The 22,770-nt window shown below is 37.0% G+C and overlaps 1 protein-coding gene across 1 annotated transcript in view; it reads right to left on the bottom strand.

Moving 5' to 3' along the window:
* The window catches only part of LOC121330210 (RAC-alpha serine/threonine-protein kinase), a 52,058-nt gene extending 33,783 nt beyond the window's left edge, over positions 1–18,275 (bottom strand). The window contains exons 1-2 of the mRNA XM_041276552.1: positions 18,104–18,275; positions 10,767–10,920 (exon numbers count right to left, since the gene is read on the bottom strand). Of these exons, the coding sequence (XP_041132486.1) occupies positions 10,767–10,812 (46 nt within the window). The 5' untranslated portion in view covers positions 10,813–10,920; positions 18,104–18,275. The remainder of the gene's footprint in view (positions 1–10,766; positions 10,921–18,103) is intronic.
* Positions 18,276–22,770: the final 4,495 nt, after the last annotated feature.

Here is a 22,770-nt window from a genome sequence, read left to right as displayed (position 1 = left end):
TTTTTTACATCTCTTGCGCCACAGAATCAGGGACAAGAACCAAATCAGAATACAGCCCTATGTTTATTTTTTTTATACCGGGTTAACAAAATTATGAAATATACAGTACAGACCTTAACAGTTTTTGCAATTACCCGTTTACTGTGAGAATGCAGCTCTGTGGGGTCCATCACATTCCTGTTTTTATTTCTACTTATACCTGAATGCTTTCTTCAGAAAAAAACAGTTAGTGTATAAATATCTGAATGCATTAAGATAGCATGCATCTAGACACATGAGAAATATGCAGATTTATTTGATCCAACTCCTGCAAAATACTGCTACACTGGGCATTCTACTGAAGATGCTACAGTGTAGACTTACTGTTATTGAGTATGGCCAATATGTAATGCAACCTTCATTGCTCAGCCAGTTATTTGTCAGTGCTTTGAAAAAGAATGTCACCTTAATCTACACTCACAGCATATGTAAAAGGGTCTTGTAAAAAAAAAAAAAAAGAAAGAAAAAAAAAAAAAGTTGAATAAAAATGTCCTTAACCTTCTGTTCTGAAACCATCTGGCTAATTGAATATAAGAATAATTGGAAGAAACTTATAATACCTTGGTTTATAATAACAATGGCTGTGTTTACAACAACATTTGGCTCCCAGAATGGAACATAATTTTTTTTAGAATTTTGATGTCATCATACTATAGGTTTTCCAGATCTTGGAAATAAGCATTCCAAGCATGGAACGCTTGGCGGGGGTAGAGGCCAGTGCCAGTTTGGTTTGATTAACATTGTTCCATTGGTCAAAATGCGTAAAATTCAAGAGACAAAATGAAGAAACACCCAATTACTGAGAAACACTCTTGTTTGTCTTCTGTAATCCCATTGCAAATCTTGTGTAAAGAAATGCTTATCGCACTACATCAAAACCAATAACAAAAAAGGGCTTGAAGCTTGATATAATTAAATAATACCAACCAGGGAGAGGGCACAGAGTTACTGTACATCAGTGCTTCACCACGTTTGTCAAAACTATATGGTTAGTAATTTCACAACAGACTATCTGAATAATCTCAAAACAGGTTAATCTGTCTGAATGTACCTTTTTATACATACAAACTATAAATGAAATATACAAGATGATATATATACACCTCCAGGCTACGACTGACAAATTCACTGAAATCTCAGCACTGAGCTCTCGGTTTAGACAAATTAATAAATCCTTAGTTTACAATCCTTAAGATCACAGCATCAGAATATTTATAATAACTATAGTAGTTGTAGCCTTTCTTTCCAAAACGTATTGATTTGAAGTTGAGAATCGTTCATCTTTTACCAGACACATTTAGCGATTCAGATTGTTGCAATTCTGAGTAACTAATAAATTTAAAACATCCTTGGTGATACAAAAAAACCCCAAAAAACCGAACACACCACACACCAGTAGAATGCTCCAGTTACATCTGCTGTCAAATCGGGTGGCAACGATTAGGTAAGCAAAATTGGAACGTTTCCGTAATACAACTCTAAAATCTTCAAAGTCGTTGTAAACACCCTTTCTATTGCAAGGTGTGTTTAATTAATGGTACATTCTTACAATGCGTGCTATATGAAATATTAGCATAGCCCTTCCTTAATTACAATAAAATTACACCCACTGGCACAGCATGTAGAAGTTTGTTAAAAATAAAATGACAGGGGCAAAGTTTTTTTTTTTTTCAGGAATAATATCATTACAATTATAGCATGCTACCTCTATTTTAGTTGTAAATGTAGCTAACATAAATGCATGTAAATTAAAAATAAATAAAACAATTTATGTGCAATGATACACCAATGTCACAATGTTTGCATCATGACAGATGTGAGGGTCCTGATTTCGTAAATTGTTAAAAGCAACATCTTTCAAGGGCTTAGACTGCAGTAAACTAAACTGTACTGTTTATACTTGCTGATTGCACCCAGTTTACAAACAAGCACAACCCAGCGACTAACTCACACAACTAATTATGTTCAAGTAAGCAAATAAATACTGTACTGAATGAATTTATTGTCAGATATATATATAAAAAAAAAAAAAACAGCAAACAAAAAAAACACAACTCGACACTTCAGGAGCTGCATGAATGTTTTACGCAACACTGAATCAAGACGGTCAATTTATCAGCCTCAGGTAACGAAAGACAAAATCCATTGTTTTTATGACCTTTGCACTGAAATCTTTGAAGGTCAGGCTATTTTTGGCTTGTCTAGTCTTAGAAAAGCACTACAAAGTTTCTAAAGCAACCCAACAGAAGTATAGAGATAGCAAACTGTACAACTTCCCATGTGCATTTGTTAGAGAAGTCCTTTATTCTTACTGTAAAACTAAAAATAAAAATTGCAAAATGACAATAAAATGCTGGCCTGTTTAATAGGTTTCCTGCCCTCAGTTTGAAACCTCTTGTGCTATTACTCAAAACAGTGTTGAAGGGTGCATGCACAAACACACCTGGTAGTAAATAAATTAATTATTACATACAGTGCCTCACGAACTTTGTCACTTAGTCTTTCTTGGTAAACAAACGGCTTGTATTTTCTTTTGACCTGTTGCTTTTTATTGCCCTTCTATCAAGAATGAAATCTTTGGCATCCTTCCAAATACATATGTCAGCGAGTGGAAGCGACAGCGTGGGAGAAGTACAGGCGTGGAAAAGTGCAGAGCAGTTTAGAAGCAGTTTGAAAGCAGGTTGATGGCTGCAGAAGAAACAAAACTTCAAAAAAAAAAAAAAAACAACACATCAACGTGGTCTTCAAGCCACCTGCATGATGTGGGAAATCCGAGAAAACCCAGGAGAGGTAAACCAAGTGTGCGTAAAGTGCCGCGCGATCCAGGACTTGCATAAACTAGTAAGTATGCTAGAAATGAAGCTGGAAGAAATGAAACAGCAACAGGATCTTGAGGAGCTGGCACACCCAAAATTCATGGAAGTCTGCATCACTCCTAACAGAATGAAAGCCACCAGAGAGAAAGAAGGTCAGAACAGCTGGGTTCAGGTAGGCAGAAGCAGGGAAAAAAAGCAACTTTGTCAAACACAACCACCAGAAATCAAAACAACCAACAAATTTGAGTCACTTCAAAATTCTGATGAGCAAAACCAACAACAAGAGAGCGAAAGGAACAACATCCAGGACACTATTGACAGCAGTGACCAGACAGCAAAAAGAAGGGAGGTCATGATTGTTGGGGACTCCATATAGAGAAACACAGCAAGTTCAAGTCGCAGTTTGGACCCCCTTACTACAACAGTGTGCTGCCTTCCGGGAGCCTCGGTCAAGCACATCACTGAGAACGTGGACAGGCTCCTAGAACGAACAGGAGACGACCCGGTAGTAGTCGTCCACATCGGTACAAACAACATTGGAAGAGACAGACCAAAATCCCTGCAAAACAAATTCAGAGAGCTAGGAAGGAAATTAAAAGAGAAAACCAAAACTGTGGTATTTTCTGGTATACTACCGGCACCTTGCAAAGGACCATATGGACAGCTGGAAATAATTAATCTAAAACGCATGGCTGAAGACGTGGTGCACACGGGAAGGCTTCACCTATCTTGATCATTGGACCACATTCTACAACAAGGACTATCTGTATAGACGGGACGGACTGCACTTAAATAACAAGGGAACCAGTCTACTTGGAGAAAAGATCCTCGAGCAGGTTCAGAAGCATTTAAACTAGAAAGGAAGGGGGGAGAAATCAACAAAAAAAAAACAGAAGGGAGACCACATCAAAACAAGGACAACAACTCAGGTAAGACAACCATTAATGTATTTATCTAAATGCTAGAAGTATCAGAAACAAAATTTTAGAACTTGAAGCTACTGCACTAACAAGTAACTATGATGTGATAGGTGTTACAGAAACTTGGTTGTCTGAGAGTGATGGGGACGAATATAATATTTGTGGGTATACACTGTATAGGAAAGACAGGCAGGACAGAAGAGGAGGAGGGGTAGCGCTATACATAAGAAACAGTCTTGAAGCCCAGGTGTTAAACCTGGACAAAGAAAATAAAGCCGAATCAATATGGGTCAGAATAACGGACAAAAATTCAAAGGGCATAATAATAGGAGCATGCTATAGACCGCCAGATTCAGACGGTGAGCAAAATAATCTGTTATACAATGACATTAGAAATGTGTGTAGCAAAGGAGAAGCCATACTAATGGGGGATTTCAACTTCCCCCATATAAAATGGGAAAACCCGGTGGGGAGCACGACGGATGAAATTGAAATGGTGGAAATGACAAATGATTGCTTCTTAACACAATTTGTCAAGGCTCCGACTAGAGGGGAGGCATGCCTTGATTTAGTCTTTTCAAATAACAAAGACAGAATAACTAAAACAGAGGTCAGAGAACCACTGGCAAACTCAGACCACAACATGGTCTCATTTGAAGTGTTTTTTAAAACCCCAAAAGTAATGACTAAAGCTAAGGTTTACAATTTTAGAAAAGCAAACTATGAAGGTATGAAACAGAGACTAACAGAAGTAGACTGGAGTAAAATAGAGAAAACATCCACAGAAAAAGGATGTTTGTTCTTCAAAAATGTAGTACTAGAGGCGCAAAACAATTACATCCCTAAAGTAGACAAATCTAAATGTAAAACTAAATTGCCAAAATGGTTTAATAGATCAATTAAAAAAAATATTCAGCGAAAAAAGGCACTTTACAGAGCATTAAAAAGGGACCAAAAAGAAAGTACACAGAAAGAGTACACAGAACTGCAAACGCAAGTCAAAAAGGAAGTTAGAAAGGCCAAGAGAGAAATAGAAATGAACATTGCTAAGGGGACTAAAACCAATTCCAAAATGTTTTTCCAATATTACAACAGCAAGAGAACATTCAAAGAGGAGGTTAAATGTCTAAGAGAAAAAAAAAAGCAAATATATTAAATGATTACTTTTCACAAGTTTTTACTAAGGAAGATACTGACAACATGCCCCACATGTCATCCAGTTCCTATCCAGTTTTAAATAACTTTAGCATAACTGAGGCAGAAGTGTTAAAGGGACTAGGAGCTCTTAAAATAAACAAATCCCCTGGGCCGGAAGAGATCCTCCCAATAGTACTCAAAGAAATGAAAGAAGTAATTTACAAACCGCTAACCAAGATCATGCAGCAGTCTCTAGACACAGGGGTGGTACCGACAGACTGGAAAATTGCAAATGTAATACCGATCCACAAAAAGGGAAACAAAACTGAACCAGGTAACTACAGACCAGTAAGCCTGACTTCTATTATATGCAAACTTATGGAAACTATAATAAGATCCAAAATGGAAAATTACCTATATGGCAACAGGGTCCTAGGAGACAGTCAACATGGTTTTAGGAAAGGGAGATCGTGTCTAACTAACTTGCTTGATTTTTTTGAGGATGCAACATCAATAATGGATAATTGCAAAGCATATGACATGGTTTAGATTTCCAGAAAGCTTCTTACAAAGTCCCGTACAAAAGATTAATTCTCAAACTGAACGCAGTAGGGATTCAAGGAAAATGTACATGGACTAGGGAGTGGTTAACATGTAGAAAACAGAAAGTACTGATTAGAGGAAAAACCTCAGAATGGAGTGTGGTAACCAGTGGTGTACCACAGGGATCAGTATTAGGTCCTCTGCTATTCCTCCTACATTAATGATTTAGATTCTGGTATAGTAAGCAAATTTGTTAAATTTGCAGACGACACAAAAATAGGAGGAGTGGCAAACACTGTTGCAGCAGCAAAGGTCATTCAAAATGATCTAGACAAGATTCAGAACTAGGCAGACACATGGCAAATGACATTTAATAGAGAAAAGTGTAAGGTACTGCACGCAGGAAATAAAAATGTACATTATAAATATCATATGGGAGATACTGAAATTGGAAAAGGAATCCATGAAAAAGACCTAGGAATTTTTGTTGACTCAGAAATGTCTTCATCTAGACAATGTGGGGAAGCTATAAAAAAAGGCTAACAAGATGCTCGGATACATTGTGAAAAGTGTTGAATTTAAATCAAGGGAAGTAATGTTAAAACTGTACAATGCACTATTAAGACCTCATCTTGAATATTGTGTTCAGTTCTGGTCACCTCGCTATAAAAAAGATATTGCTGCCCTAGAAATAGTGTAAAGAAGAGCGACCAGAATTATTCCGGGCTTAAAAGGCATGTCATATGCAGACAGGCTAAAAGGATTGAATCTGTTCAGTCTTGAACAAAGAAGACTACGCAGCGACCTAATTCAAGCATTCAAAATTCTAAATGGTATTGACAATGTCGACCCAAGGGACTTTTTTGACCTGAAAAAAGAAACAAGGACCAGGGGTCACAAATGGAGATTAGACAAAGGGGCATTCAGAACAGAAAATAGGAGGCACTTTTTTACACAGAGAATTGTGAGGGTCTGGAATCAACTCCCCAGTAATGTTGTTGAAGCTGACACCCTGGGATCCTTCAAAAAGCTGCTTGATGAGATTGTGGGATCAATAAGCTACTAACAACCAAACGAGCAAGATGGGCCGAATGGCCTCCTCTCGTTTGTAAACTTTCTTATGTTCTTATGTGGAAATACCTCATTGCCCCAGATAATCCATCTCTCTCTTTATTATATATTGAATTTACAAGTTTTTTTAAATACAAAATACAGTAGGCTTTCAATCCTAACCTTGGGAACATTCACTTAAGCAATTTGTTCAATTACTCTATGTTTTTTAATATTTATTTTAAACTAAAAGCCAGCAATGGCACAGAGCAGTTGTGTGTACTTTACACAGAATTATGATATTAAGATTTGTTTTGATATAAAAATGTGGCTGCTGTCAGCATAGGTTTCATTATGATAGCATGGATTCAGAGTAACAAAGCAATCCTATATAGGAGACCTCTATTAAAATCTTCATGAAGCATAAAACTTAATCAGTGCATAAAGACAGTCACCCATAAATGAGAACTATCAAATTTCTTAACAATCATGATCTGGGATTACTATGTGCTTGAAGAAACAATCGTTAGGCAATATTGATATGCTGCTTTTTGAAAAGTGAAGCATGCAAGACCTTGCAATAAGCCCCACATTCTACCACTGTGGACCAATCACTCAATCAGTATTGTATGTGATGGGCTCCAATAAACACCAGGTATGAGGAGCCAGGTGGAGCACTATGCCTTCCCATAACTAAAAAGTTCTACGGTACTTTGGCAGGTACAGTGCTTAGTATTCAAAGTGTATATTAACACACAGGTACTTGCAATGTGCAGTTTCCCCTGATTTTCAGAAGCCTTTTCAACTTGACTACAGGGAAAAAGTACCTCCCTTTTCAGACCTTAGACATGCATTTCCATTGAAGCAATAACTGATGTAAAAATCGAACTGCATGGTCCACTCTCACCTGTTCATGGGGATTTAGTGCATGCTTGCCTTTTCAAGAGTGTATAACATACATCCATGCAGCCAATATTATGACTCAGACTGGCAGTTTGTGCTTTCAGCCAGTTTGCACCATCTCTGGAGATGTGTTCATCCACAGGTCTGTCAGTCCCATTCTACATAGCGAACTTAAAAACTACCTTAATTTTGCATCAACCTTCACAGATCCGAAATGTGTAACTTTTCAGGCACAGTGTGATTATTATGTGATTGAGGACCTGAAGATCAATGGGTGTTCTTGATTTCAAGGCAGCCACCTCTTTTAAGTAGATTAACTGACACAATGGTTGTTATCAAACTACAGAACCAAAGGTAGAACCAGGAACTTTCCACCTGACCAGTAGAGGAAGCAAGATGAGGTAACATGGATGTGTAATTTAAACAGCAAAACAAAACAGGTCATCTGGCATTTAATTTTACTTATCAAACCCACACAGAACCCTCACATTACAATATCACTGTACTTGAATTCTTGTTTTTACCTGTGCACAACATAAACCTGATCTCCCTTATACAATAGGACAGAATTGCACCCTTTTTTTAATTATTTTGTATCAATACCATATTCTCTTTTCTTTTTACTTTTGCATTTAACTGGAAAAAAAAAATCAATCTGTTTAAATGGCAATTTGTTGACACATCTTTTCTGTATTGGCTAATAAACACCCTCGTCATGAGGAAGTTTCCACAGTAAACATGTGATCACACAAAAACTGAAGCAAAGATTCCTGGACAGTGAAGAAATCCAGTTATTCCACAGGAGGCAAGTTTTTAATTTATTTTTTCAGCAGCCGATTTTGTTTTGTCAGCATCCATATAAGATCCTTGCACTCGCATGGCGTTGCAGTTCAGTATTGCAGAATCAGCTGGTTAGTGTTAGCAAATGCCTGCTACCCAGAATAAGAATGTGTGAGGTTAAAAATGTATACATCCAGAGTTTATAGCCTATATGCAATCCACACATCTAGAGGAGAAGTGTTTAATAAAAGTTTGATGAAGACTGGTGCAAAACCAAGGCAGTTACTGTGTTCACCGGACAGACAGACACGATCACTGCATAAGGGCAAAAAATGATAGTAAATATTACAGTAGCTTCCATCCTTGGATGGAAGATATTGTACTATTGATTTATTTTAATACAATTTCCAACATCAGAACATGTGTGTCCAATATTGTACATTTTTGGGAACAGCACCCATTTGCACATGTTTTCATTTAAAACAAAAATACACCTGATGGCAAGGTTGCTGAACACTTACAGCAAGTAAAACACCACACTCTTTCACAGCTACCGTAACCAGACACCTAGGTTACACATCGGCCCAGTTCTCTAACATTTTGGCATTGTTTTTGTTCAGCTCTTTCACAACAGCGTGGCTGTGTTGTAAACAGAGACTCACGGAAGCTGCATGACTGGATGCATTGCAAGAGAAAATAAAACATCAACTCCACTTGAGCTTACAGGCATAGGACCTGCTTGCACAGGTTTCTGCCTGGACTACATCAAAAGAAGGTTTTTAATATACATGTTACACCCAAGCTGGTGTCAGCTAAGGTGTGATTAGCTGCATTATATTAAAGTCTTAACATATAAAATCTTGTAGTTGGTCGGAGGCTTTCTGACGTTGTTTGTTGTTAACCTGTATTGTTGTTAACTCTTTCCTTCTTCCCTCTGCCACATTTCAGCTCTCCTCTCTATGGAACCTCAGCTGTCACCTCTGCCAGCTGTATTCCCACATAGCTATGGTACACAGAGTCCCAACGATGTGAGATTAGGCTCCAACTTCCTTATTCTCATTCATGGGGTCTGTGAATGCAAGCTCTAGGGATGAGACTGTGTCAAATCAATAAATCCTCTTTCATTTGTGTCAAAATAAATATCTGGTTGATTATTTCCACTATTATTATTATTACCACCACAACATTGTCTGGTGAACATCTCACTAAGAATCATGCGCTTAGCCACAGTCCAAACCATTTTTCAATATGTGAATGCTGCAGTTAGCATCTGTCTGTTCTCAAAGTGACCTGAGGTACACAGCAGCGAACTGCTTAAACGTGTCAGGGATCTGTGCTTAAGAAATCATTTGTAGTTTGAGTCATTGCATACTTTACTATGAACTTAATGGGGCCACTTAACCTTGTGAACTCCATTTTAAGGGAAAGTGTAATTAATTAATTGTAATATATGAAATGACTCACTTTAGCATGCCATCCATTCTATAGTTTGGGAACAAGTCTAGTTGCAGGTGCACAGTACTAATTAGCTAAAGTAAAGTTTAGCAATACTACAAACACTACATAGAAAAAGAGAGAAAAGTTTACTTTCAGGTAGTCTGTTATACACGCACTTCCTAGGCTATTTCACCTAGATAACAAAATTCTCTCCACAACTTCAGCTCTGTTCTGACCGACATGCTTCTCCTAAAGACATTGCTGAGGTGAATTAATCGTCATAGTCCAAATGTAACAGACACCTGAACGTGAAGCATACAAACTGCATGTAATAATTAGCAAGGATTTTAAAGTCTGTCACAGTAAAAAGTGTTCAGTTTGACCATATCTTGTTCAGCCCCACAATAAATGCACCTTCCCCCAATTGCTACTGCCATTTTTTTAAACAAAACAAGATCAGAGAAAACGAGTGCTCAGATGTCATAGCTCAACAAGGACGTGTTACTGGATACGCCTGCATCGAGGCCTTCAGGAACTGCTCTATATTTGATATCTACATTTTAAAGGGAAGTTAATTTAAGAGGTGTACAACCTGAGCGAATATCTGCAGCTGTCATAGTCAACTCCCCTCCGACACTGCTCAGGTTAACAAAAGTTAGATTTTTCAATATATTTAATACATTAGTGATGTAAAGCTGTTTTCCCTCAAAGTTGGCCATATTTACATCCTTTGATTGAATAAAATGTGAACACCAACCTGATGAGATGTCAATTTGTAGACCCTTCTATTCTGTACTGACAGGTGGATTTGCATGATCATCAACTACAGTAAGGCTATATCAGGAATGCTTTCTATCTCTAGTTGCTAAGGTCAGTTAAAGTCAGAGCAGAAATGTGCAAAGAATATTTCTTTCTTTTTTTTTTTTTTTTAACTCTCAAATTGTACTCACAGTACAGACACTGCAAAAGAGCATTCAAAATGTAAACACTGGCACTCAAACAAAAGAATAGATTTTTTTCCCTACAACATTTTAAATATTTGTAAACAGGGGTAAGTACATTAAAATCATATCAAGGCTTAATAAAGTTTATTCCCACTACTGTTGACTTGTGTTGAAGGAAATTAAAATGCTGAACTTGCCTCTTTTGTGAAGCCATCCTTCCTTCACTATTGCTACTTCATTCATATTGGCACAAAGGCAAGTGTGAGCAGGTGATCTGCTGAAGGATCTCGCTGATCCAATGGCGTTCTTCACACAGGCACAAGGAATGGGAACACTGGTCTCTTCACTTTTCTGTTGAACAAAAAACACACACACACAAAAAAAGTGATTGCAGCTAACAACATAATTCTTACTAGAGTCCTGGAGCATTAGCTCGCATGTGTACCAATCACTGCTCTTCCTGTGACCCATTTTCAATGTAGGCTTTATTCCTTTATGTGATTTTACATTTCAGTTGACAAGCTAGTCAAACTGAAATATAGCATCTGCATTGAGTTTATTAACAACAGCTAAAAAATCCAAATTCACATTTACCATAACGTATCCGTTTTTCATATAGGAATATCTGAGACCTACATAATGATAGCAATATATTTGGTAAGACTTACTGTAACTATTGTGTTAGCACCATATAGTGTACTTCAATTATTTGTGTAGTTTTATGGAGAAATGGCAGTATAGTGCCATACAGTGTACAGTAGTACGCCAAGATGCGCGTCTACTTTTCTTTCAAATTACTGTAAAAACAAAACACGTTTTTTTCGGTAACAGTGCCCCACAATAAACATGACAGGTGTCTGAACAATAAAGAAAGGTCAACGTTGAATAGCATCTCAAACACCCCCGCTAAACAATTTCTGGCTGCTGCACTAAGCTGCCTTCAAGAATTTTCAAGAGTTCCTAATGAAGTAATTTTGAAACAGTCCCCAGTAGTGAGCTACAGTGTTTAAAGCAATAACAATGAACTGAACAGGAAGTACTCATTTACATACTTCGGCAGTTACTCAGAGCCTACATTTCAACAAAACACTGTTCGAGTTACAGATTGGTTCAACTAATCCTTTTCCTCCTTTTTGACAAACCATTACATCACCAGGAAGCAACCGCAATGCCCTTTGACAGCCTCTGAATCAGGCAGACACTTTGGGTTAATGTCTCTATTGCCAAGCGGAGTACAAAGGCAGCATGTGATGCCCAACGGCTGTTATGCAACATTAAGCCACCAGCCCTCAAAACTCAAAGGCTTGTTCAAAGCCGATTCTAAGGGGAGCAGGGGACCATTTTCACATACTAGAAATTATTACTATTTTAAAACACCTTAATAAATTCAACAACAAATCTCTCAATTTTCTTTGTGTGTTCACTGACAAACATTTCGACTAAGTCCTTCTTATGTCTGAAGACACCAAGACTTAGTCGAAATGTTTGTCACTGAGTTTCTTTTAGTAGTCGTAACTTGAAAGTTTAATGGTTATGCATGGAGTACAGTAAAAGAATACAGCCATATAACAGTCTATAAAACAGCCAAAAATGAAATATGTACTATGGAAGTTGCATCACCAGAATGACACTTGCATACATGACATATTTGCAGATATGAATTATCTTCAGTATTCTGTTTTGGATTAGAAGATGTGATAAGTGATATTTAAAGTGAACACAGACTTAAAAATGTATTTCTATTTAAAGTTGCTCTTTATACAACAAGTGTTGTGATACCTAGCATCGAATATTTTTTTCATATTTGGTGGTCCTCAGCGACTACGTTTTTTTGTTTTTTTTACCGGATCTTAATTTTTTTAATCTTTTTTTTTTATGGCACCTTATTAAACAGATGCAGATCTTGATTTAATTAAAAGTAATTTCCCAAATGAACTTGTTTCATTTAGGCTTAAACATACATTACCATACCAACAAATGGGTTAACTTGTATTTTGTTGAGCATCTTATTCCTACCTAGCTTTAGAAACCAGGTCAGGTTACTTCAATGAAACACTAAAAGTGGCCTAAGAGAATGGAGAGAGATTATGATCAGCAATAATGCCTTTACCTTTGCAGTACAGGCATAGTGTTGGCTGCCACCTTATTTTAACTAATACAGGCCCCTTCAATAATAAATTATAAATCAAGTATTCTCTTTATAGGACAGTAGAATCGTATTTTTTTAACCAGAAATGTGTTAGCTACAGTGTACTGTAGTCAAAGTATTCAAAACCAAACCATTTGGAAAACCAATGTTTTGATAATGACTATTGTGTCAGTCTTATAACTATATCAGGGCTGACCACCATGGTGCCATGATCCAAAAAGCAGGCAGCTCACTCAATCTAAGTTACATTGCTTTCTTTAGCGGGCGACATCATTTAGGTGATGTGGCACAAAAAGTTTAGGAACCCGCTAATTAAAACAAAAGTGTGTTTTTTTTTTGTTTTTTTTATTTGTTTTGTTTCTTTCTTTCTTACGGACTGCATCCGTCACTTGGAGTTTTTCATGACGGTCACTACAGTACTAAAGTGGTTAAGATGAAAAGGCTTTATCACAGCTATCTCTGACTTATAGGTACTCGCCACAAGCAGCCCACACACTGTGCTGCTGCTGGGATTTACTGAAAGAAATGCTACTGTAAGTGCTGTTGAGAAGCTGGGTGGCTGCCAATCTTCACCAGGCACTATGCTTTACAGGAAGGACTCAAACAGCAGAGAAATCTGAAACACTCTCATTTATAGTTTTTTCTCCAGGTTGTAAATTAGCATTGTCAAATATTTTGAATTTAAAGACAAATATATCTACAGGTGAAACTGCCTGTTATAGAGGTCCACTTTCAACCAGGATGAAAACAAAACCTTCCTGTTACAAAACTAAATTTACAATGATGAAGGCATTGTTGAAATCTAAGGGTACTTTGCGTAATTATCATTTTAAGCAAACTACACAAATTCCAGGATCAGCAGCATATTCCCAGTCAATGAAATATCTTCAAAATAACACAACTACATCTACCACAGTCCCATGAATCTGCTACTCAAAAATTAAAACATCATTTAAAAAACATAACTCTGTGCCTTTTAACATTATCCTACTTCCTATTTCTCTCTCAGATCAATATGTAAAGGAATGCTGCCACTAGCAACTAGAGCTTTTGTACATTTTACAAATGTGATAGTTCAATGGCAAATGTAGTCCCAATACTAGTAGGTCTATATCAATTATCTGCTTGGATTTCATTAGCTTAGCTTTCCCCAGATACAGCCTTAGAAGAATATGTACCAAGACCAAATACAACAACTTGCCATCTAATCAAAAAAATCACATAAATGTTTAAAACATTATATCGATTTTCATAAAGCCAAAAGTTACAGTGAAATCAGTAAATGAAAGGCAAGTCCACATCTGGCATTCTCCAAACCCATAATCAAAACATTGCCTCTTTACACGCCGCTGCTCGACAGCGATGCTGGCCACCTACCGCCCTTTGGAAGACAAAGGTCAGCCCTTGCGATATCTGCTTCAGCTCACAAGGCTTTGCCACCCTCACCCGCGGGAGCACTAGCGTCAATGTAGCGTTCCCTCCAGAATCCCCAATGAAGACCGACGACTTTGTACATTGGAACGTGAACTTGCATTCCTCCGACTGTGTCTCACCCTCTACACTATGTGGTGTGTCTTCAGAGCCGAGACACTCGGGTACTCAGAAAAGGTCAATTTGAACAATACAAGGATGCAATTGTGACCTACTCTAAAAGGGTGTACAACTTTAAGCTTTTAAAGCACCGAGCAGAGAGAGACTGTTACTCCCGTTTCAAACTGATGCTCCAGAGGCATGCCGAACAGAAGTGAAATTAAGTATGCGTTAGAGCCGCACTACAGTATATTCCATTTCATAATGGGAGCTGAAGCGTGCCACACTTAATTCAAAGCTATCTCCCACAGTGGATCGTAATAAGTAATGACAAAACCAGGAGGTGAGCGAGGGTGAATGTATGTGTTTGTTTACGTTTGTTATCGATATTGTGCAATTGTGCCAATGAAAACATTTACCCACTTCATCACATAGCATTCCGTATTCTGGCTAGCCAGTTAGATATGGATTCAAGTGATACCAGACAGTGAACCATTATTTGGAAGATTCTTCAAGAGAGAAAGAAAAGAAGAAAGATGATGGCTATTTGCAGCATGATAGTGGCGACATGAAATGCTTAATTACAAATGTGAACTGGTTGCTCCTGTGGGTACTGCCATGATTGATTCTAGTGGTAACAGGTGATCAGTGTAGCATTGTGGGACACAAGATACTCTTTAGCATATCATTTGCATACATTAGCATTAAGTACAGTTCGCTGCTGGAGCGCCATATGAAACCAAGGTACAACAGAGGTGCTCGGAGCAGCAGAGGAAGGCATGCTAGTGCCAAAAGAGCATTGAGGCGTTCTTAATTGTTTCAGACGCTGCTCTACTCATGTACTTAATGGGGACACAGTAAATATTTTGTGCTTGAATGCAGTTCGGCATGGAGCTGGAGCATAAGTTTGAAACGGGGGTTAGCTTTTAAACTCACAAGTTGCTGAACGTTGTTAAGCCTGGGAAAAGTGTGTGCATGACCCAAACCAGACAAGCTTTTTCTTTGCCTTTTTTAAAAATCTTTACAACCAGTTTTCTGTTCTTGCTTCTTACATATGGAACACATTTTCAAGGATGAGAAATACACCCACTGAAACAAGACTGTCTATTTAAAGCTAAATGCACTATTTACGTCAGAATTAAAACAAAAAAAACCAACATGATTACATGTTGGCCAAATTACTACAGAACATAAAAAAATCTCCTGGTATGTGAATGTAAGTGTGTCTCTTACCAAGTGTGTCTTCTGACTAGTTGTAAATTAACTAATACATTACCAATTGTTTTTTTATAAATTATACCTAACAGTAAAACAATATGTAGGTAAATTTACATCACAAAAGAAGTGAGAGCTTATTGTACAACTGACAGAGAACTTGGTAAATGGGACTTTAAAAGTATTGGCATGTTCAGTGTTCACTCAGTGCTACTGGGCTACACATTGAACATGTTCGACAAAAGGGTATTTAGTTCTGCAATAGAAATTATTTTGACTTATTTCACTCAACACAATACTGTAGCTCTGCACTACCTTGCTCTTTGCTAGCACTGTTTTAAACAAGAAAGCTTGTATTCATTATTGTGACTTACTAAACTTCAGCTGACCTTTCCCAAAGTTTCAATTTGAAGAGCAAATTAAGTAAACTGGTACAGCCCATAGTCTGAAAACCAAGATCGATAAGGCTGTTTTTGAACACAGCCTCCAGTAGTTGGAACCATCTTCACCTTGTTATTATGAAAAGCCCAATAAACACAAAATTGGGTATTAAAAGTGTTATTGTCATGTAATGGCAATGCAAGTTTCCCCACATTGCCTCAAGTCTGCCTGCCATAGAGGGTGAGTAAGCAGTCCAATCTCCACACCCATTCAATCCTGGACCTCTCTGGGAATGGGCATCAACCATGCTACAGTTTTATGATACGACCATCGCTGTTGACTTGAACAAATCACATTTGTAACATCGCTCAAACTGCTGTAAACACGGTTGCTACTGGCAACTGCATTGTTGACGCACAAAACACAATGTGTTATGACAGGAAGTGAAAGAATATATCATAGGACAAAGGGAGGGCTTGACTGATTATGAAGATACCCGCAATTAAGCCTTTTTAAGCCACTGTTAGTGCACTCCTAAAGGCAGGCCAAATCTAAAGCACAGTACATAAAAAAAATAAACGTGCACCATACAACTGCATGCAAGTTATGCATTCAAGGTGTTTCTTTCTCATTTTGCAACATTACATGCTGTCTTCACTTTTCAAAAAATAGGAGGTAATTAAAGAGGAAATGCATAACCAACATGGCCCACAGTATTTAATTTAGTTTTACCTGAGGGTCTGGCACACACTCCTTCCTTCTATTCTAGTGTTTTGTTTTGTTTTTTTCTGCCCCAGCTAACAAGATGCAGAGTTTAATTGTCTGACTTAGACTGACATATAGGGTGTGAGGATACACCGTACAATATGCATCACGTCATGATACGATACATAGAATTATAAATGTGATTGTCCTTTGTATGATAAGGAACAAGATTAAAATTACATTTAATATAAGATTACTCAGTTAAAACAGTCTCAGGCCTGCACCTGTACTAGTGGGAGAGGAAGCAGTTCAATCTCCATGAAGAGGCTTGATACACTCAGTTTAAAAGGTGGGATTTAGCAATGCAAGAGAATTTGAGGACTAAAAGTTGCTACATACCACCGTTTGTCATATCAAGATACTTAGTATGGGTCAATTGGAATAAACCATTACTCAACTCTGTTTCAGGTTTATTGAACCTACAACAATATCAGGTGCCACCTAAAGAATTAGGTTGCAAGAAGTGTATCAAGTGTTTTGTGTTGTGCTGCAATGACCTTTTGATCTGGCGAGTACCTCTGTTAATGTAATTACACATCCTGTAACAAAATCTGGAAAATGGGTGCAGGACCTTTTACTGTCTGAAGCAAAAAATAAAAAATAAAAAGCAAATGTGTTAATACCGAATACCGCAAAAACTAACCATTTCACCTTTCAATTTGTCACTTTTTTCGAGATGTTAACTCTGGGTTTAACTAGCATATCTCAAAGATTTAGTTGATGCAAATACGTGACTGCAATTTTCAACAGTAGTGCAGTAACCAACGACCGCCGGTTTCAGAATCAAACTTTCTCAAAAATGGATTGGTGATGAAGTGAAAGCTGGACTCCAGCTGATCCTTCACAAATACAACACAGATTAAGAGTGACATAAGACTTCATAAATCCTAAAGCTAAATGTGTGATTCGTGAACAACACGTATGTAAAAACAAAAATCAGTTACCTAATGGAAACTGGCATAGCTTAACTTTAACCCCATAGCAGCTTCTTCGCTTAATTATTTACCTTCGTCCGGTAAAGAGAAAAACAAAACAAGCAAACAAAAAAAAACCGCCGAGGGTCAAGAAAGAGCTACAATTTTCCACTCCTCTAGCTTAGACGAGGATAACGCAAAACAACAGAAACTTAGTTCAATTTAACCTGGCCTAGGCGGGTCAGTGGCTATCAATATCACAATGGTGTACATTAAATGACCAATTCAAAGCAGATGTATTTTACATACTATACTGGATTTCTTTTATCCTCTGGGACAGCAAATTTGTCCGTTTTGTGATGTAAAATACAACATTTTGGAATTAACTTAAGTAGACGTTATTTTTTTACTGTATTATTATTTTTATTTTATTAATTTTTTTCAGTTTTTGGCTGGATTCGGGGCCTAGTTAAACTTACACTGTCTACTCAGCAGCTAGTGTGAGAAAGCCGCATCCCATTTAGTGCTGGGTCCTGTAATACTTGCAGCGCCGAACACGATCAGTAATGCAACACTTTACCTGCTGTATCCAGGTTTCACATGCAACTCCACGTAGTTACTATTGACATCCTCGACGGTGTGTTAGGTTGGTATTCCCCCCACTACTGAGTGTGAATTTCTTATCCTTTACTCAAATTATTTCTCAGCCTCTCGTTCCAGTCTTCCACTACATCGATACCTTCCCAGCTAGTTGCTGCCCTGTGTCATAGAAATTTCTTCCAGGTCCTAGTGCCGACCAAATTGAAACTCTTTAGTTTCACCTCGTTTGCTGCTAGACTTTCAAAATTAATCAACTTGCTGTATTTTGAATAAATTAAATATTAAAACCAGTTTCTACGCCTACAATTCTCTGAACAGACATTAAGGTCATTTTGAACGCGTGCGCGTACGCACATGTAACACTTGTTGCATAGCATATACAGCTAAAATTACAAAGTGGTCCAAAAATATTTATACACATTAGAAATGCTGTCCAACTTAAACAGTGCATTCTTTATGGTTTGTCACACTTGGATGTGTATTGTTTAAATAGATGAACACATACGCACAGCTAATTCACAATTAGAAACAACGGCTGCACAGAGGTGTTTAAATGGATAGGTAAATCGGATGTAATGACAATTATACGTAACATACGCTTCATCTTCCTGTTGCAAGTCAGTTTCATACACGATGGTAAAGCCAGGAACGTATGCTTAATAGCAGATGCTTTGTTTGGAGGTGATTCTGAATCCAAGACTGTTCAAAAGTGATCTCTGTATGGCCGTTCTGTAGAACAGACTTCGCTGCAGATTTTCCTGTAGCAATTAAGAGGCAGTACTTCAGGAATGGTCCTTTCTTTAGGTGTTGTAGTGCATATTTAAAAAAAAAAAAAAAAAAAAAAAAAGACCCCAGTTTTTTTTTTTTTTTTTTTATTTGTTTATTTATTTTATTTATTTTCCCCTCTCTAACTGTCAAGTGGTTCAATGTTATTTTAATACATTTGGCAATGGGCTGAAATTTCCACATTCCCTGAATTATGTTGCCCTTTCATTTAAACTAAGCAAAAGTTAAGCATTTAAGCCAGTCAAGCTGTGTTGTGAATATTGAAAACTGCTGCAGTATGTGGTATTTCTTACTGGTCTGTTTCTTATATCCACTGGTGTTGCAGGGACACAGGTTAATGGTACCAGTTTACCAGAGAAGTGTTTGAGAGAAAAGTAACAAAAGTAACCAGGATGTGAGAACTAAACCAGAAAATGCTCTACAACGTGAATCTAAACAATACATCAGTTCAAAAAAAGGGCAATAATTGAAACCCAAAGTTGTTTTTTAAATAAGGAACACAATATATTGTTTTGTTAATCTGCTTCAAAAATGCCAACAGATTTACTTTCACTTTTTCATATGGGTGTCACTCTGCAATAGTATTATACCTTGTGTCACATTTACCAAACTCATGTGTTATGTGTGTCAGGGCAAATTTGTGACAAATAACAGTCAGTCTAAATATCATGGTGTTCATTTTTATTTTCGTTTTCATGTGATATATGTCTGTCAGGCATTATTCTTAGAACTGAAATCATCATTACTAAGCAACCAGTTTCCTGGTACTGGCGCTGGGCTTTCCAATTTTTCAACCTGGTTTTAAGGGAGTTCCCTCAGGAGATTGTGACAAGTTGTGGGGTGCCCCACAAGGTAAAAGATTTGAAATGTATGGGAGAAAGCCAAGTCCATCCAATTACACCTGACATTGTGCCGTATAATAATATAATATAATATAACATGATATAATATAGGATACTGTACCATACAAGCTGATATTCACTCCTTGAGAAGTCAGAGCAGCTACCCATGAGTGTCCTTGCCACAAGATGGCTTATTGACTGCTCTGAGCTTGAGTGGATGAAAATCAGTTCGGATCTCACTCAGCACCATATACTATATCTTTTCTAATACAAAGTTAAACAAGAATAATTAAGCAGTATAGCACATTTTAATGTGACTTTATTTCCATCAAATACTATAATATAATATAATATAATATAATATAATATAATATAATAGTTTTTCAATGATTATTTCAGTTTTTTGTGTATTTTGGGGGGAAAATTTGAATATGGCAAAAAAAAAAAAAAACATTATGTTTGTTTGTTTTTTTCTCACAGTCCAAAAAGTGAACTGACAGGTTCTTTCCTGGTTTTAAATCAGCAGTTTTAATGTGTTGAGGCTACCTGTGAGCTGCTCAAAACAAATAGCTGCACGCATGGCAGTGACAGTGCACACTGTACTTCTATTGCAACGAATTACAGTAAGCTGGGAGTAACTTGAACACAGTTGACTTCAGTGGTATGTTGCCTTTATTTTTGTTTCAGTATTTATTGGTTAAAACCTAACATAGGAAACACTATATATAATTAAGGGATGGTGCCATTGCTGTGGCGTGTCACAAGGAAATAAAGGAACTCTCAAGCCAATAAAGCAAGGTCTAAACCAGGAGTTCCATTGTTACCAAGGAACACGCCCCTGCAATGCCATTATCACTGTTATACTACATATTTTTTAAGTTATTTATTATTTACCTTTGTTTGTTTGTGTTATTCTCTATTGTTCTTTCCTGTTCCATCAAAAATGTAAACACAAATACATCTTTAAGCCCTTTAGGGGTTAAATCAAACTAATTCAACAAATAAAGGTACAGTTTTCTACAGAAATCAACAAATAAAGGGACAGTTTTCTACAGAAATCAACAAATAAAGATACAGTTTTCTACAGAAAATGGTTAAAGGCATTTGTAGCATCTGTGGCAGTCATTGAGGAATTTACTCTGAGGAATGAGTCAGAAATGCACTCATAAATCCATGCATTTATAGGAAGACATACAGTAGCAAAGAGCTTACATTGTTGCCTAGTTTTCTAGACGTTGTTTTATTATATGCAATACAACATGTTTTTTGTGTGTGTGTGTGTGTGTGTGTGTGTGTGTGTGTGTGTGTGTGTTGATATGCGTTTTAAAAGGATGTACAGTAGATAGCAGGTGGCACTTACTGTAAACACAGGTACAGCTTCAAAAGTCCATTGCACACTCCTTTGTAAAATCATGGATGGAGCTTAGAACACACAAATTTTTCCGTACTGCAATCTCTGCACAAATCATTTAAAAACAGTTTAGAAATACAATCCTGTGATTGTATATTGTTTACAACATGTCCAGGCTGACTGCAGTAAAGAAGGCAGCTCTGGAAAAGCATTCCCATCTGAGACTCGATGTCTCAACGAGGCAGAACTGCCCCGTATTTGCAGATTGATTCACTGTTTCTGTTTATTGTAAGCACATATAAGCATTATCATTGGACAGTACCGCATCTGTAATTGCATCTCTTAAACTGAAATTTAAGCCCCTTTGTAGAGTAGGCTTTCTGTCATATCTCAACATGTACTGCCGAACATGTTAGTATGTTTTTTGATGTTAAGCATCATAGCTCATTTTAATTGACATCAAATAATATAATATAATATAATTTAGGGTGGTTACTTCAACTATAGAAATACTAAAATAAACTTCATAAAAATAATGTAATATTAGTTAGGATTGTGAAACAGTTTGTTTATAATAAATGCTATAAACTTAACAACATAAGAAACATTACCAACAATACGGCCATTACACTGTAATAACACATTCATTATACATGACAATGTAGTTACAATGCAATATTAATTACAAAATAAAAAATGTTGTCAATACTTAAGTATGACGTTGTGTATTTACTATGTAACCACTCATGTAGCAACAACGTAGTTAGAGACACTTAATATAAGGTGTTACCAAAATATAATCTATCCGTTTTTTTTTCCTTCATTAAATTCCATGTTGAATACCAGTCAAACACACTTAATATCACTTGTGTGTTTGAATGTGTTTCCTATGGTAAGCTGACACCAATTAATTACACTGCCTGGCTACTTTATTAGGATATGAGTTGGGTCACAGGTTTGTCCTGATGTTTCACCATTCTGCACAACACGATCTACCCCAACTGTGACAATGGCATTTCTATAAACAAACAATAGCTCCCCACAACACTGGCCTTCTGTTGCTTCTGGAGTTTATGAATTTCCTTAGACCGAGCACACCACAAGTACCATATACAGCTCTGGAAAAAATTAAGAGACCACTGCAAAATTATCAGTTTCTCTGGTTTTACTATTTATAGGTATGTGTTTGGGTAAAATGAACATTTATGTTTTATTCTATAAACCGTTGACAACATTTCTCCCAATTCCAAATAAAAATATTGTCATTTAGAGCATTTATTTGTAGAAAATGACAACTGGTCAAAATAACAAAAAGGATGCAGTGTTGTCAGACCTCGAATAAAGCAAAGAAAATAAGTTCATATTCATTTTTAAACAACACAATACTAATGTTTGAATTTAGGAAGAGTTCAGAAAGAAATATTTAGTGGAATAACCTTGATTTTCAATCACAGCTTTCATGCGTCTTGGCATGCTCTCCACCAGTCTTTCACATTGATGTTGGGTGACTTTATGCCACTCCTGGCGCAAAAATTCAAGCAGCTCAGCTTTGTTTGATGGCTTGTGACCATCCATCTTCCTCTTGATCACATTCCAGAGGTTTTCAATGGGGTTCAGGTCTGGAGATTGGGCTGGTCATGACACGGTCTTGATCTGGTGGTCCTCCAT

The sequence above is a fragment of the Polyodon spathula genome, chromosome 17, assembly GCF_017654505.1.
Source record: "Polyodon spathula isolate WHYD16114869_AA chromosome 17, ASM1765450v1, whole genome shotgun sequence".
Lineage (NCBI taxonomy): Eukaryota > Metazoa > Chordata > Actinopteri > Acipenseriformes > Polyodontidae > Polyodon > Polyodon spathula.
Note: the sequence above shows the minus strand (reverse complement) of the source record. Positions and strands in the feature narration are given on the sequence as shown.